General features: G+C 34.3%; 1 protein-coding gene across 1 annotated transcript; it reads left to right on the top strand.

The window, feature by feature from the left end:
• Nucleotides 1-8167: 8167 nt before the first annotated feature.
• LOC6639352 (substance-P receptor) lies at nucleotides 8168-14979 on the top strand. The gene is made up of 7 exons (XM_023181610.2): nucleotides 8168-8293; nucleotides 9145-9347; nucleotides 10689-10837; nucleotides 10946-11067; nucleotides 11422-11648; nucleotides 11838-12029; nucleotides 13858-14979. The coding sequence occupies exons 1-7, from the start codon at nucleotides 8230-8232 to the stop codon at nucleotides 14632-14634; spliced, it is 1734 nt and encodes a 577-aa protein (XP_023037378.1). The 5' UTR covers nucleotides 8168-8229; the 3' UTR covers nucleotides 14635-14979.
• The last annotated feature ends 3161 nt before the right edge of the window (nucleotides 14980-18140 follow it).

Here is an 18140-nt window from a genome sequence, read left to right as displayed (position 1 = left end):
AGAAGGGAATTAAGCAGTTTGCACGGTTAATTCCTTTGGCAGGAAAAAAACTAACACAACAACCAAACCAAACCAAAGGCAGAAAGAGAAACGCTGACGAACAAAGTGGATGGAGTCATCAAAAAATTGTCAAGCACTTAACAGATTTCATATATATGTATGCAGTGACAATTTTTTATTTTTTACTCCTTAGTTTTGGCTGTCGGTTTTCAGTTGACAATATGTTATTTATGACTTATGTATGTGTGGAAATTTGGTATGCTTGCTTTTTCAATTTTGTTTTCTTATTTTTTTTTTTTTTTTTTGACAGCTTTACCCTGCTCTCATATTTTAAACTCAATCAATTTTGTATACAAAAATGAAGAAAAAAAAAAACGAAGGCGTAAACAGACTTCCGGGAAGCCTTTTAAAGTTTATGACTTGGAAGTGACATGATAAGCGAAAAAGTATCTTCAATGTTGATGTATAATGTTACCCTGTAGCCGAGCAGCCAAAACTGTCGGGCATATTGAAAGAAAGAGTATTATTCGATTTGAGTACTAGTTAATAATAGCTAGATCTAGATATTTTGCTTCTGGCCTTGCTTTGTTGTCTGCTTTCGAGGCTTTTTTGGTGATTTGTGAAACATTTTTCGCTGGCATTCAGCCCCGATTCCTATCTGGCAGTGCAGACTAGTTTATTAGGGGCCCTTCTTTTAACATTTTTTCTTGGCCCTTGCTATTGCATCTGCTACTGGTATTTTTCGCTACCAATGTTCAGTTGCAAGTTGCTAGGCCTTCCAGTTTAGCATATGTGTGTGTGTGTGTGTGAGTGTGCCCAGTTCGTCCTTGAAAAGAGAGAGGTGAATTGCTTTCTGCAATTTGCCCTACAGTTAGCTTGAAGTCAGCTTTAGTTAAGCTGAACATACGGTAGATAGACATGCGTTAGCCAGATGCCTCCCTGCACTCAAACACTAAAAGGTTGCACATCAAATGTCCTTTAACTTGCCATTGTCCATTATTTCGAGACAGTAAGAAGGTTGTGTGAAAGACAGAAGAGGCAGGATGTAGGGTAACTTAAGGTCGGCTACATTTGTTATGCATTTAATATGGATTTTCATTTCTTTGTGCTGGAATTCGGAGTGAAACTTTTTGTTTGGCAAATTAATTTTTAATTTAAAGGCATAAAATGTCTTAATTGCTTATGGCTCGAAACAAGAGTGTTTGGGCTAATTTTTCATTTCGCTCATAAACATAAATTTCCATGCTTTTCCTTGCCCTGACTTGGCACGGCCACGCCAACATGTTCGATTCGAACGTGTTGTGTTTTGGCCGCCTCAAGTTAACTTGGCTTCAAAACGCGGTGGCACTTTCTTTGCCGAAGACAGGCCTTCGTCCTCAGTTGATAACGCGAACTCAAACGGTTAGGCTGCTCGGCTCCCTAAACTCAAACGGCTCAAAACGGGCAACCAAGTATTTAAGAATATTCAAAAAAAGGAAAAATAAAACTGATAAGGCGATTTACCTATACAAAGTTTATTGAAAAAGAGACAAAAAAAAAGAAGATAAAAAGAAAGGGGAAACCCCAAAAATATAATTACCAAAAAGAAATTCAAAAATAGAATTAAAATTAAATTCATTTTCCTTCTATTAAACAACGGGGGAAGGGAAGATAGAAATACAAAACGTCTTCTCTTTCCCTTACCTAAAGGTAAATGTCACCTAAGGGCAAACCATAAACATTTATTACAATTACATTTAATTCGCCGAAATGTGTGGATTCCCTTTTTTTTGCGGTTCCTAATTTTTTCTTTTTTCTTGTGTTCTTTTTTGTTGTTGTGTTGTGTGTCTGTGTGAGTGCGTAAGAAAGGGAGTCTATTCATTTGTGTGCACACGTGTCCTGTAAATAGGAGCCCATGGAGAAAAGGATATTATGAATTTGTAATAATGCCAGAGCATCTTGTTAATTTGCCATAATTTCCTTTTTCCTTTTTATACCATACACCCATAGGGTGAAATGGTATATTAAAGTCGCCAAAATGTATGTAACAGGCAGAAGGAAGCATCTCCGACCCCACAAAGTATATATATTCTTGATCAGGATCACCAACCGAGTCGATCTAGACACCTAGATCTCGGAGACTGTAAGAGCTAGAGCCACCAAATTTGGTATGTAGACTCGTGTAGTATGTAGAGTGATCAAGTTTATTTCAAATTTTTGCCACGCCCCTTTCCGCCCCCGCAATTTAAAAAAAGCGTTTATCTCAAAAACTATTCCAGCTAGAGACACCATATTTGGTATGTATATTCGCTTAGTAAGTGCACACATTTTGTATATATAAAAATTTTGCCACGCCCTTTTCCGCCCCCGTAATTTGAAAAACTTGATTATCTCCCGTATTTTTTTACCTTATGCAATCAATTTTGGCACACTTAAATATAATTTGAATATCTAGCAAAATACCAAATTTGATCAAAATCGGACAAAAAACAGTCGAGTTATGCATATAAACGTTTTTCCATAAGGCCGGAGTTGGCCGTTGGCTGGTGGGGGCGCTAGGGTGCTCGTATGATTGAGTGAGCGAGATAAGTACTAAGATATGCTTGTAAGAAGCATGTGAAAATGCACTTGTTTAACAAAGTTGAAATATTTGCTTTACTGGTGTATGGTATACCTAAGTCGGCGAGACGACTTACTTACTTCATTTTTTTTTCTTTTGCCCCTTTTCATGCTGTCTGAAAAAGTGTCCAGTCGCTTGTCTTATTTTTGCTTAATGAGGTAAGAAACAATGAGCAAAATATATATATATCTAAAGAATAAAATTAATGAAAATTGAAAATGCATATGAGGAAAGTTACACCAACTTTGTCTTAGCTTTTGACTTTGGTACCAAAGTTCTTCAAAAAGTTTACAGCCTGAGCAATCTTTGTGTTAGCTTTTTGTATATTTTGGAAAATTAATTTTCTCTCCATCAATCTTTCAAGGTCAAGTTCATTTTGAAATTAGCATAAAATTTTCTTATAATTTATTTACACCCCCACTCACAACTTTTGGCCAAAAAGGATAGAAAACATTATTTAATGAGCTTCTACTTGGAATATTAACTGGAACAGAGGGACTTGATAACTTCTCAAATGGCCATTAATTCAATAATGCAGAATTTATGCTTCAGCAGCGATAATATAATGAATTTGCTTCAACGAGTTAACTATGATAATCGACTATAAAAGTATGAGGGTAAAATGACAGACAATTAGCGAGTAATAAAACTTGAGCAAAATTCAAAAGGAGTATGACAATGTAGATACTGAAAGTTGTCAAAGTTGGTCATTTCGAGATGAGATCCGAGGGTCTGGGGAGTATAAAGAGGGCGTAGTACACTTGAGATGGTATATAAATGAATCTTCATATAGATACATATAAGACGGTTAAGATGTAGATATTGTCATTATCAATTAAAATTACTAAAGTTAATGAAATATTCAAGATCGTTTGACTGAAACGCCTCAAAAAGTATATTTACATCACATGTAGCAAACCGAAATAGAAAATATCAAAGTTAAATGGAAATTTTAAAGATTAAACCTGGTATAATAAACTCGAAAAAATGTTTTTGAAAACCTTACTTGCTCTTCCCGATCATTAAGTCATTATGGCACTTCTCGTAAAAACAGGAAACAGAGTAGAACCCTGAAATAAAATATAAGCAAAAAAAATTATTTGCAGTTAAGTAAGTTTCGTGAGTCAATTAAATTTTAGACATACAAAATTATTCAATTCAGAATTTTGTTAAACGAATTGAATTACATCATTAACTTCAATGTATACTTACATAAATAAAATTTAACAAGTAAAGTTCTCTTCAATCAATACAAAGAAGAATATGAAACATATTGACTTCGTCAATGCCAAAAAATTCAATTTGGACACACAAATCTCAGCCAATAATTTATATTCAAGAAGCATTCTATAGCCTAAACAAATGGCAGATTGTAGACATATACAAGAAAATACTTCATCACCTAGCTGAAAATGTCATTGGGTATAGCTAATAAAACACATAAAAAAACACACACAAAATTAACATTTTAGTAGTTTAAAAGAGAAAAAGTTTATCTAATTCAATAAAATCTAGCTAAAACTGTAGCTAAGTTCTTTTAGAATTGGTCTCAGATGCAATATTAAGTATGATTGTGCAATTTGATTCAATTTAATCTAAGTTGATCCTAAATTGCTTTCGGTGTAATAAAATTTTGTAATATGCACCCACTCTGAATGATAATCAAATACTTTTTGATGGCAGTAAAAGAAGTAATGGGCCAGGTCATAAAATTGCAGCTCTAAGCTCTAAATTATATTAAGCAATTTTTGAAAAACAAAATTGCCACAGAACATGCAAAAGTCAAATAAAAGTTTATAGATGAGAAATTGATTAATAAAGGCTAAAAGAGTAGATTAAATCTGGATGAAAAAATATTGATTAAAAAATGGTCAACTATGAAATCTGTTTGGTCAATTTATTATGCCATGGATAAAAGTCAAGAAGTCTCATTTTTGTTTTTGTCATTAGCTGATAGTGACAATGGAAATTGCAATCACTTCACGATGGGGTCTAAATATAAGCAAACAATAAACTGATAGCATTTCCCCCTTTTGGCCCAGACAATACACACAAATGGCGATCCCCAAAGACACACATTTATATACTTCCACACACACATGAGTATAAATATGAGTCGTCAAAGCTAAAGCTGAAGCCTAAAGTCCATTGGCATTGTAAACATAATACAACAATAACAAAAACAAAAAAAAAGGCATCGAAAAAGACAAGACAAAATCTAAAAAAAAAAAAAAATTGAACCGAGACAAGAAAATTACACGCTCAATTCCTAAGCTGGTTTGCCCTTTTCTCTGTTGCTCTTTTATTGCACACACACACAATGAAAAGATATTTGTCTTTCTTCTCATCTCTCTACTGCTCTTCATTCCAAGCAAAAATCTTTTGTATTGAGATTTTTCCTTTTGGCGTTAAGCCTAAGAGATAAATGGACAGAGAGCGCGAGATGAGTGAGCGGAAAAGAGAGAGAGAGAGAGAGAAAGTGTGAGCATGAGCATGTAGGTGAATAAGCGGAGTTTTTGGCTCATGTGTCGTATACTTAATATTCTGTTGCTTATTTAAAAGTGGTATGACAATGTATTTTCTGTTTGTGTGTGTGTGTGCAAGTGTATAGCCCAGCTATAGCTAGAGCAATAAAGGTCCGGGCCAGCCATTTAATAAGTATTTTCACTTTGATGTCTTCTGCTTGAATGAGAAGCGACGTCTGAAAGGATGTATCAGGTAGAAAATGATTTTTATTAATACATTTTTCGCTACTCAAGAAATAAGAATTTCTTTCATATTACACACATATATGCATACATACATATATATTTGTATATGTATATACATGTAACCATTTGTATGTATGTTAGGATGTAATTGCGTGAAGTATTCAAACTTCAAGTATATATCAGACACTTTTTACTCCCATGATTTTATTTATTTTTATGCTAAACAAGCTGCACGTGTCATGCTTCTAAAGTCAAAAGCCTGTAAATTGTGCAAATTAATTGTAACACGACCTAACATACCTACATACATGCCTGAGAATCTGTATGTGTGTGAGTGTGTGTACCATTTTTTGTTAGGTTTTTGGTTTTAGGTTGTTCAACAACAGAAGAAAAAAACGCACACACACACACACACACATACTTAAACAAGTAAGAAAATGAAAAGTTACTTGGGCCTATTCTCAAGTGACTTTTCATGCAACTTTTTTACTCAGTTCACACGGAGCTCTTTTCATGCCCAGTTTCTATAGCATACTTATCAGGGCAGCCCCTATTCAATGGTCCATTAAATTCTAAAGAAATAAAATGATGAACAAATGGCCTACAAAAAAAAAAAAAAAAAAAACAAGAAAGCACAAAACAAAAATAAAAAAAATAGAAGAGAAATAAAAAGAATTTTGTAGTCGGTAGGGCTAATTGAATTTGTTCTACCTTAATAGATTGCATCCTTGAACACAACTACCATAATTTCTTTACGTCGGCTTTTCATTGACACAATTTGCCACAGCTTTCTCACAGGTGACAATGATGATGACAAGCAATGAAATTTAATGGGTCTTTATGGCAACTACAATTTACTTTTGTACTTGATACTCTTTGTTGTAGTTTCCTTTCAAACTTCTTGCCTGTTTTACTCCCAGACTTTCTCGCCGTCTCCCGTTCACTTTTCGCACGCAGTTTTTGTTTTTTTGTTTTATTCTTGGTAAAACGCATTACGGCTGATTTATTCTGGGTAACACTTCAAACCTTAAGCTGGCCTATTATCCATTCTACCTTAAGCTGTAGAAAACTGGGTCTACTTTTTTTTTTTTTTTTTGGGGAATTTCAATCATGCGACCCCTCAATGAGAAGTGGTTTTTCGCACGAAGGTCTACTATTCAGACAAATGAAATAAAAGTGCTGGCTTAGTCCTATTACAACAACTGAATTGAAAATTTATGCATATCCAAATATATCTTCGAAGAAACTATATAGGGAAATAAATGTGTTTGCATTTCGATAAATGCAAAGAAGCTTTTACTGTTGGTCCTCAGCTTGGATGTGGTTCAAGTAAAAAGGAAATGTTTTATGAGCCATTTTTTTTTAATATTACCTTAAAACAAAGCAAACAAATTTAAAATGGGGAATCAACTTTTTCAAATTGGGTCGCCAAATAATTAGCAAGTGATTTTGAAAAGTATTTAGAAACTTAATTTCGAAACATGAAAACTGAAATTTAAATAAGAAAAAGTTACAAGCTAAAGGCAAGTTTCTTAAAAATGAATACATAAATGAATAAATAAAAACATAAGTTATAGATAAAATTATATTAAATAAACCAATTTAATTGTCTTATGACCATTATCGTATTAAATTGAAACAATTTAATTAAATGTTCCTAAAGCTGAAATTGAGAACAGAAATAGTAACACGATGACAGCAAGTGGATGTAAAATATTTCAAATATTTAATTATAAGCGAAAATGTAGAACATCTTGATACAATGCAGCAGCAAATGGGACAGAAGGAATGGGTTTGATCTGCAAATACATATGCATTTTATGTCGACCCTCACAATCATTTGCATAAAATTTAATCAATTCGAAAAATGTTTGTGTCTTTTTGCATTTTAAGGACCAGTCCTAAAGTCCCGCACATTGTGTGTGTATATGTGTGCGTGTGTTAATGTATGTGTGTGTGTGTGTGTGTGTGTGTGCATGTCAACGCCACTTCTCAATAAAAACAAGAAAATATTATTATAAGGTATCGTAAAAGCAAATATTACAACATGCTTTAGAGGCAATAATAACATAAAGTTGGACGACATATGTATAAAATTCTACCTTGACAGCTTTGTTGGTCGGACAGGGCACACAAAAAGTGACCAGCAAACGAAAGGACAAGAAGGCCAGTTCGTTATGCTAACCAAGTGCCTAGGAATGACAGAAAGCCCAATGAATGGAACAAAATCTCAAAATCAACTGCGCTTTTCAATTATGCAAAACAAAGTTTTGCCATGCAAAAGCTGACAGCATACCATAAGTCATGTCTATGGCTTCAATGTATGTTGTATGTATCTACACACATTCAATTGGGGGGGAATGTAAAAGTTTCACCTGAGTTATACCTTCTCAACATCCATATTTCATTTTCTGTTCACATAAATATTAAAGATTGATGATATCAGCTGTAAATTTTGTTTTCACTTTTTTTAATACATTCGTTTTTGACTATGTATAAAAATAAAAGTAATTTGAATTAAGTTTTCCGGGAATTGTTGCTTGCAATTAAACAAATTTGATTTTATTTCTCTCTCTTTTCTTTTTTATTTGTTCTTCCAGTGAAATTTCAATAAAGTTTGATCCAACATCTCAGCTTGAACTTGATTATAGCGACTTTGGCATGCAGCCATGAATTGGCCATTAAAATGCATTGAGTGAAGCGTACAAATTTTGTTGCTTGCTTCTGCTAGCCGGAAGTTTGCTTTAACATTAACAAATAGCTGACGTTTTGTCATTAAATATTTAACAAAAGAAGTAAGGAGAAAACAAAATACATACATACATACATAAAAAAACAAAACACCAAAAAAACAAAAAGAAGACAACAGTAACAATAACACAAACAACGAAAAGTAATCAACAACAACAAGAATTCGCCATGGAAATGATGGAAGATGTACGCGAGGATTTGTTGCCAGGAGCCGAGGAGGAGGCAGAATTTGGTAAGTGCTTTAATCCTAGAAGTAGTTGATTGACTTTTGCCATTTGTTTCCTTCTGTTATTGTTCATCGGTTCGGTTCATCTATCAAAAAGTTGACAAGTTAGCTTGTTGTTGTTATTTTTTTTTGTGGGATATTTCCCATTCTTGTCATTGCCAACAAGTTTTACTCTCTTTCTCTTTTTATAGAGATTAAAGTAGTTTTCGATTGTGCAACTGTGATGTGAGTAGCTTTCATATTATTCATGAATTTTCTGGTTTTTATTGTTGCTGTTATTGGGATTTTGGTTTTGGCCTGAAGGTATAATAATTGGACAGATGATTTGACAGCGATTAACTTGCCCTTATAGTCCATCAGCAATTCCAATTACAAATTGAAGTTGGCAAAAAGTTTATCCATAGAGAGCATAAATCAATTGGAAATTCAAATGCAAAAGGCAAAAAATATTGCATATATGTATGTATGTATATGAAATATTTATAGTCGAAAGCAAATGCCATCGTTCAGTTTCAGGGCCTTATCTGATTTATATACATATATCTGGCTTTGGCTATATAGAAAACCGTTGTACAAAATAGCATGACTCTATTTGAGAAATTAATTTAATTTTCAGAACTTCCATTTCTTACCTTTTTTTTTCTTTTTTTTTTTTTTGACATGACCCATCCAAAATGGTGACAAGTGACTTGTCTGAGACTTGTTCTGGGCCCTCTTGACTTGTATTAATCTGTGGCTGTCATTTTTCCCTGGCCATCCGTCTCATTCTCCTTCTAAGTTATTTCAATCTAACTTATTTACTTTTCGTTTGATTCTTTTTTCTTCTTTTGCTTAAATACATATATGTATGTATATAGAACGTCTGTATGCGGCACCCGCTGAGATTGTGGCACTTCTATCCATATTCTATGGCGGCATTAGCATAGTGGCTGTCATTGGCAATACTCTGGTCATTTGGGTGGTAGCCACCACCAGACAGATGCGTACTGTGACCAATATGTATATTGCTAATTTGGCTTTTGCTGATGTCATTATTGGACTATTTTGTATACCATTTCAGGTGAGTTATGTACATAAGTATGTATGTATGTATATCCGAACATCTCATATCATTCTTATTTATGTATCTAAAGTAACTTTTTTTTCGGGGTCACATTTTTTATTTGTCTTATTATTAATTAAATATTGCGTATGCGCAATGTTGGCCCTGTCAATTTGCATTCAGAGCGAAAAAAATTGAGTTTATTTCGTGGGTGTGTTAACAATTTAGGCATACAAATCAGTTTAGTGGGTGGCTGACAGACTTTTGTTGTTTTGGCTGTTGGTTATGTGTGCAAATGGCATTAGCCCACTTTTCATACAGTTTCAATTTCAATTTCAAAACATTGTACGTGTCTCCCCCATTTAACCGCAGGCAAACACATGCAAGCATCAATTTAATTTCCGGCTTTTAAACACAACGTGGCGAAAATTTTTGGAAATTAGTATCATATACATGTACATATGTATGTATGTATGTGTGTTCCCTCTTCCCTTTCCCCTTCTCCTTTCTCGTTCACGCTCTCTAGCTGTTACTGTCATTGGCTGTCGGTCTGGTTTACTCTGAATGAGTTTAAATAATGGAATATTACCCACCACTTGCAGGCTTAATGTGATTTTTTCTTTTTTTTTTTTTGTATTGAGTGTTAATGGTCTTATGTGCTAAAAGGCAAAAACCGCAAAGTAAATGTAAAAAGAGAAGCAAATTAAGTTTTTATACGCTAGGAAGAGTGAAAATGTTTTGGTCAATTTAAATGCTAAAAAGATTCGGAATGAAATCAGTAAAAAAAACTTTCCTTTAATACTCAATTATTAAAATCATACTTGATTCTATGACTTTTAAGTGTCTGGAGGTGGCAAAGCATATATCGATTAAATGGCAGAGAATTCATTTAACCGGCTTAAATGGAAAATACACACTTGACCTTTAGCACAGTGAATGCCGTATCCACATTTCTTTTCTTCATATAGTAAGAGCAATTAATTTTCATTATATTGACAATTAAATGAAACTAAATGTCGCCTGTCAGCCAACAGAAATCATCAGCATTCCAACTCATTCCCCCAAACATCGGCCCACTTAATCAACAGATGCGAAAAAAGAAAACATCAGTAAATCACAAGAGGGAATAGCTCACATTTGGTCATTCTTCATTGGGGGACGGGGGACAGACATTTTGGACCTTGGGCTATTGTCCTCTGTGTCTGTTTTCTGCGTTAATGATGTTTGCCTTGCCGCCCGGAAGTACGCAATACATTGTCATGATTTAATATTCACCATTCAACCATTCACCCACACAACATCTCCACAAAACCGAATTACACACCCTTTCTGATTGTTTGTGCTTCTCTTCAATTTCAGTTTCAGGCCGCTTTATTGCAAAGTTGGAATCTGCCTTGGTTTATGTGCAGCTTTTGTCCATTTGTCCAAGCATTGAGCGTAAATGTCTCCGTATTTACATTGACCGCAATTGCAATCGATCGACATCGGGCCATCATAAATCCCTTGAGGTAAATTGCTACCGATTGACTACTGCTTTTGCTGCTGCTGCTATTCTACTGCAAACGTTTTATGTATGTACTTGATGGCATATTGAAATTTTCTCATATAATTCTCAGAGCACGTCCAACCAAGTTCATATCGAAGTTCATAATTGCTGGAATTTGGCTATTGGCCGTACTCTTTGCCATTCCCTTTGCCATAGCGTTTCGTGTGGAGGAAATTAGTGAACGAATCAAGGGTAAGCGTAATTGGCAAATACTTAAATGGGTTTTAACATACACAAACACACAGACTGTCATACACGTAAACATAAATAATGAAATATTCTTAGTTATGTATATTTTATGCATAAATTAATATGCATACACATGTAATCAAACAATTTATCCCATTAAATTGATTGAATTCAATTCAAATTGAGAATCAGCAAACAATTACAATTATGATTTATTGGCTATAATTTAGTCTATAAATGTTATTTCGATTCATTTAAAGTACAGAATCTCTCATATACTTTTAAGCTTATTAAATTTAGTAATAATTGAAATGTTTTAAAATTGAAATTATTTATTCTTTTTTTTTTTTTTTGCAGAAAACGATATTATCTCAAATGTTACCCGACCATTTTGTACAAATAAAAATCTCTCTGAGGATCAATTGCAAACGTATAGATATTCGTTGGTGTTTGTTCAATACTTGGTACCCTTTTGTGTCATCAGTTTTGTATATATACAAATGGCTGTCAGATTGTGGGGCACACGAGCGCCTGGAAATGCGCAGGATTCACGGGACATAACACTGTTGAAAAACAAGAAGAAGGTACACAAATACTACTACTATTACTACCTATACATACATATATGTATATGTGTACATGGTAGAGAATATAAGGGTAGAAGGCAATCAAAATGGCCCTGGGGTCTGGGGCACATGACATGCCCTATTATTTACTTTGGATGCACTTTAATTTCCTCTCTTTCTTTCTTCTTCCACCTACTCTTTGTGCAGGTCATCAAAATGCTGATTATTGTTGTGATTATCTTTGGACTGTGCTGGTTGCCATTGCAATTGTACAACGTTCTGTATGTGACAATACCGGAAATCAACGACTATCATTTCATTAGCATCGTTTGGTTCTGCGCCGATTGGCTGGCCATGAGCAATAGCTGCTACAATCCCTTTATTTATGGCATCTACAATGTGAGTGTCTATTTGATTTACAGTACAACCATTTGCAGAAATAAACAATAGGAATATATTTAAAGTGTTTACTCAGAGTTCTTTTGTAAAAGTTTTAGATGCGCAGTAAACAGAACACAATCCTTTGTAGTATATATTTCTTTTTTCAAAGTTTAATTTATTTCCGAACTAAAAAGTTCACATTGAATTGGATTTCGATCGGTAAGAAGTGTCGATTTGTCAATTAGAATTGTGAAATGTAAAATTTACCTATTGGCAAAAGTTTTATTTTTATTTATAAATAACTTGGCACAAAGAAGAAAACTTTTTTTTTTTTTGTCGCCTATTTTTGTTATTTTGTTTCAGAGCAAAAAGCAAAGTTAATTAAAATCAAGCAACGATGAAACAGTCACTCAGGCAGACAGACAGACAGACAGACAGAGGCAGAAGAATTCTTTTTACTCTTGAGAAATCCGCAAATCGTAGGCATGAAACTTGGACAAATTGCCTGTGGCTGTTTGTTTGACACTTTCTGCATAGGCACACAGAGACTAGAAGATGATGATGATGATGAGAAGGAGGATGATGATTGTTAAGGAATCGATAAAATGCGTCAAATGCTCGTAAAGTTTTGTCTTCTCCTTGTGTTTTCCTTCATAGTGTATAACAAAAGACATTCCTAGACATTTTTCCTTCTTCACGGGTTTGTGTGTGGGGGACTGTTGATGTGTCTCTCTTAAAATACCAACCAAAAAATATTTTTTTTTTACGGGCCAAAAACTTTTCACCGTCGACAAGTATTTTGTTTTACTGTCAAAGACACACACACACACACACACACACAAAGTAAGAGATACATATAAAAGAAGCAAAATAAGATAAATAGCTCTCTAAATGTCGTCAATTATGTGGTAAGAGGTGTTTGAGGCACTTCCAAATAACACAAACACATTGCCTTGATGACAGAAAATCTAATATATAGCAGCTAAAAGTTTTTAAGCTTGGTTTCCCCACAATGAAAGACTTTGATATGGGACTAATTATCGATTGTCCCTTGATAAGGTTGATTAGGGCGACACAAAAAAAGGTCAAAATTGTTAAAAGTCTTTCCAACACTGTTAAGTTTTAACGAATTTAACATTTGAACACTAATGTGTTTTATGTTTAGAGGTTTTGTTGTTTTTCACAAAACAAAAACACTCAGGATTTTTAAGTTATAGTTTTAAGTTAAAACTTTTAACAAGTAATCCAAGTTTTCTGGTCAGACTGCGCTTTGATATTCGTGTATTGCACAGAAATAAACAAAGGTTGAAGTTAATGAACATTAAACCAGCTTCTAGGAGATTACTATACACCTGAAGAAGTTTTCGAAACACGAACTTCGAAACTTATATAGCTCGCGTAAGCAACCTTAACTAACAATTACACCAAACAAAATTTCATTTCAATGTCTCAAATGTCGATTTGAATACATTCATGCAGCTTCTTGTTAGTTAACTAGTTTTGCGTTCAGAAGTTTGCACGAGCATTGCAATTCTAAAGTCTGCTGATGATAAATCTTGTTGAACAACTTGTTTACGTTCTGTGCTTCTAAATTTAACCTGTAAGATTGGCCTCAAGCTGGCTCTTATCCACAGCTTGTGTTTACCTTTTTTTCTTTTGGTTACATTTTCTTTTGCCTATTCACTGGAATGTAGCGATCAAATTGTCAACTGTGTTTACCGCATAAAGATGGTAAATCAAAAGGAATCTCCGTCATTAGCTACCTGTATACCTATGTGACCGTAATTTAAGATGCCTGTATATTTTTCCTCATAATTACATGCATTCTTTATGTGTCTCTTTCCAGGAAAAGTTCAAACGGGAGTTCAACAAACGTTTCGCCGCTTGTTTCTGCAAGTTTCACACAAGCCTGGAGCCTCACACAGAGCGCACTTTTTCTATGCATACACGTGCCAGTTCCATTCGCTCTACCTACGCAAATTCGTCAATGCGGATACGAAGTAATCTCTTTGGCGTCGGTGGCGGTGGGCGATATCCAGTCAATGGGAAAACAGGTATGCCAGGTATACAATGGCATAGAAATGGTCATAGCAGCAACGGGCATGGGCATGGGCATGGCAGTGGCAGTGGCAATGGCAATGGCAACGGTAACAGCAATCTGGTAATAAGCCAAAGCAAAGGCAGCGGCAGCGGCAATGCCAATGGGAATGGCAACCATCATCATCATCAGAGTGTGGTAACGTTTGGACCTACAGCATTGCCACCATGGCGACGAAATAATTTTAAGCCATTGCATCCGAATGTCATTGAATGTGAGGATGATTTGGCATTGATGGAGCTGCCAAGTTCGACAACGCCACCAAGTGAGGAGCCATCTTCGAGCGGTCTCGGTGCGGGCAATGCTGGAGCTGGTGTACAATTGGCATTGCTAAAAGCGGAATTACGTGAAAGTTCTAGCTGCATTTGTGAGCAAGAGTTTGGTAGTCGAACGGAATGCGATGGTACTTGCATATTGAGCGAAGTATCGCGTGTACAAATGCCAATTATCAATATACCGGCAAGGACAGCTGGCGCTGGCGGAGAAGATGAAGCGGAAGGTCAACCTCTATGGCAACCGCTCTAAGTAACCAAACAAAACCCAAAAAAACAACAAAGAAACAAAAAACAACAACTAAAACGAAACGAAACAAAATGTAGTGTAACAACTGTGATTTCTGATGTTAATTAAATTGTGATTACAAAAAAACAAAAATGCAAACGGTAATGGCGAATGTTGGCGTATATTGATAGGAATTTGAGTGTGTAAAAGCTGGTCAAAAAGAAAAAAAAAATATCAAATGATTGGTATCGGCATTTCGATGGGCTAAGAGCCAATTGTACAGTATTATTAAATTTAAATGGAAACTCTTTACAATTATAAGTAAATTCAATATTGTCGCAAAAATGTATACTCGACAATTTTTCATAGCATACTTTTTGCGGCCGTCCAAAGAAACAAAAGAAACGAAGCAAAAAGAAATTCTCTAAGAATTTTAATTTGGAATGACAACAAAAAACAAAATAAAAATAAAAGAAAAAATCTATATATAATATATTTTAATAATTGATGTAAATTTTTTTTCCTGTTCGTGTCCCTCTCTAATTAATAAGCACATAAAATCAATTAACTAAGCATTATATAAATATATGAAATAGTTGCAACAAACAAAAAGTTCAAGTAGAACAAAGGGGAAAAAAATGCAGAAAAAAAAAAATCATAATTATATATTTATTCTATATTTATCTATATGTATAATAACAAAGCGAGTGCATGTTACATCCTTGTGTGCGTGTATGTATCAGTATGCGTCTCTATGTCGGTGCGTCTGTGTTTGTGTGCGTGTGTCATTAAAAAAGGCTAATTAATGTAATTATTGTATTAAATTACCAATGAATGAATAAACATTTCGAGTCATTAAACAAAAATGCGAAAAAAGAGAAATCCAAATAAAAAAAGAAATTGCATAATAATAATATGAAAGAAAAATTATATAAAATGCTTTTTTTCAATGGGTTTTGGCTTGTTAATTACTAGACAATTATAATTAATATTTTTTTTATTGTCCCACATAAATTGAGGGAGTTCAAAATTTTAATAGCATTTGTGCAACTCTTCCTTTTTGATTTTCTATTTAAAATTAACTGACAACGGAAGCTTTAAATTGTCATCAGGTAGACAGGTAAACCAAAACCATTTAAGTTGTGTCTCGATCAAATTTTCAATACAAAAGGAAACTTTCTTAGGTAAAAGCTTTCAACAACAAGAAGAAAACATCCTTTTGTTGTTTCTTAAGTTATGTTGCGAGCTTTCGTAAAATTGAACGGGCTTAGCATATGCTCAAACCGGAAACAGGAAACCATAACAAAAGCTTGCAAGTTTTTCCTTATCTCGAACCCTTGAAAGATGTGTGCCAAGAATACGAAAGCTCAGCAAGCTAAGAGAGAAAGTCTATTCACAGTAAATCAATTTCCGGCAAAGTTCTTGAAAGTTTTCAAATGTTCAAAACACGACTGAATTGTGATGGCCGGGTTCCGGTGTTTCAGTGAAAATTTCTTTTGCTTTTTGTTTTGGTATTTTATAATGAAAATTTGATTAGATCAAATTGCAGGGGATAGAAATTAGGTAAACAAGAACAGAATTGTTCTTAGTTCACCGAATTTCTCTTAAACCAAATTAAAAGAAAAGTTAAATTAAAAAGAGTTTGCTAAATAGGCAGATTATGCAATATACAGAGAGATGGTTATCTGAATAGTCAATACCGAATTCTGGACTTTACTACCTAACACCTGCCTAATTGACATACGAATAAAACTATAGGAAATCAGTAAATAGGAATTCATTTTCCAAGAAAATTTAAAGCCGGCGTTGAAAGCATTTCTATTTAAACTCAAATCTTTAACATGGAACTTGAGTTTAACTTTAAGTTTGATTTTGCTATTGAAATTACAATTTTCTTTAATCTATTAATTTTATGAACGAAAAAGTCAAAAATGTTCACTTATGGCATTGATTTTTGAAATACAGAGAAACCCCAATATAACGAACCCGAAAGGAACCAGATATTTTTTCGTTATCTATATTGAGTCGCTATAGATACTTATTAGTAAAACTTTGGCAAAATGAAATTTAAAGAAATCTGAAAGAAAATTCATTATAAAAACTGCTTTTACCTGTATACATAAAAAAAATGATAAAACTGCACTAAATTTTGGTGGATATAAAAAGTATAAAGTTACACTCCAATTAGTGCCTTAGTGTGCCTTAAGAAAAGTTTCGAGCTTTTCAACTATTTTTTTTGATTCTTTGGCAGTGATAACGCTCTCAACCTCTTCATCCTCCCCAACAAGGTCGACTGTATTTATATTCAAAACGCTATCAACAATGTCATCATCAGTAATAAAACCCGTAGTACTGACGTTTTAATCGAAAGTAACAAAATCATCAATTGGTTTTTGCCTTATTTTAGTTTCTTTATATAGAGGTGTTTTATAGCTTTGCTATATAAAGGCTTTTAGACTCCAAAATTCTTAGTTATAGCTATAGAGCGTATTTGTATGAAAAACTTCGTAAGAGCCAGGTTATGTTTTTTCGTTATAACGAAGTTCGTTGTATCGAAGTGTCTCTGCATCCTTAAAGCATTTTTATATAATTTCCTTTAACAGCATTTCAGTATTGAATGCATTTAAAAATTATTCTTTTTATGCAAATTTGATTTAGTTTTTTTATTCACTTTTATTTAATGATTAAACTTTATCTAATAGCTAGGCAAACAATGCCAGACCTACTTGGATAGAACAAAATGTATATATGTATGTATGTATGTATGTACATGACAGCAGGCAACAACAACGTCACGCAATTGTCTAGTGCTCTCTTTTTCTAGCTTACACTTAGTCTGGCAGAGTGGTGTGTGTGTGTGTGTGTTTGTGTGTGTCTATGTGTTGTTCTTATGCCTCATTTTTCTGCATGCAATCAAACAACATATGCTGCACTTTAGTGAGACGCATATACACACAACCACACATATACATAGACGCTTTAGAGATAGAGCTGACCAGGACATGGACATCAGGACATCAACACACACACACATTTAGCTAGACACGGTCGCCATGTCCTCGCTTTAGGGGCCACACATTGGCTGTTGATAATTGAATAATTAACAATGTTTAAAATGACCAAAAGAGAAAGGGAGATAGATTCAGAAAGAGAGAGAGAGAGAGTGAGAGAGAGAAAGAGGGACGGATGAGGAAAATGAAATTGGTTGTGTGTGACTGATTGAGCTAGTTTTGTTAGCGTGTTCGTCGTTGTCGAGACATGGTTATACCTACCTACCCCATATATCCACCTACATCCTACTAACTGGCCAACTGAGTGACTGAGTGAGTAACTGCACTGAAACTCAGGTCAGCAGGTCAAATGCAACCGCAATGTCAGGCCAGCAGGAAAACCGCAACAGGCAATCGGACATTGAATTCGAAACACAAATATATACATACATATGTACATACAATATATCCATGTACACAGAGAGTCCATGAAGTAATTGGGTTAGGGTTGATTCTTTTAACCACCTTCTTCCTGCCTGT

This window comes from Drosophila willistoni, assembly GCF_018902025.1.
Source record: "Drosophila willistoni isolate 14030-0811.24 chromosome XR unlocalized genomic scaffold, UCI_dwil_1.1 Seg144, whole genome shotgun sequence".
In the NCBI taxonomy this organism is placed as follows: domain Eukaryota; kingdom Metazoa; phylum Arthropoda; class Insecta; order Diptera; family Drosophilidae; genus Drosophila; species Drosophila willistoni.
Note: the sequence above shows the minus strand (reverse complement) of the source record. Positions and strands in the feature narration are given on the sequence as shown.

What these genes read in the sequence shown, in the direction of transcription:
- LOC6639352 (XM_023181610.2), top strand. Translation starts at nt 8,230, where the DNA reads ATGGAAATGATGGAAGATGTACGCGAGGATTTGTTGCCAGGAGCCGAG. An exon ending in TATTTTGTATACCATTTCAG is followed by an intron (nt 9,348 to 10,688) that starts GTGAGTTATGTA and finishes CTTCAATTTCAG; the next exon opens with TTTCAGGCCGCTTTATTGCA. An exon ending in GCCATCATAAATCCCTTGAG is followed by an intron (nt 10,838 to 10,945) that starts GTAAATTGCTAC and finishes TATAATTCTCAG; the next exon opens with AGCACGTCCAACCAAGTTCA.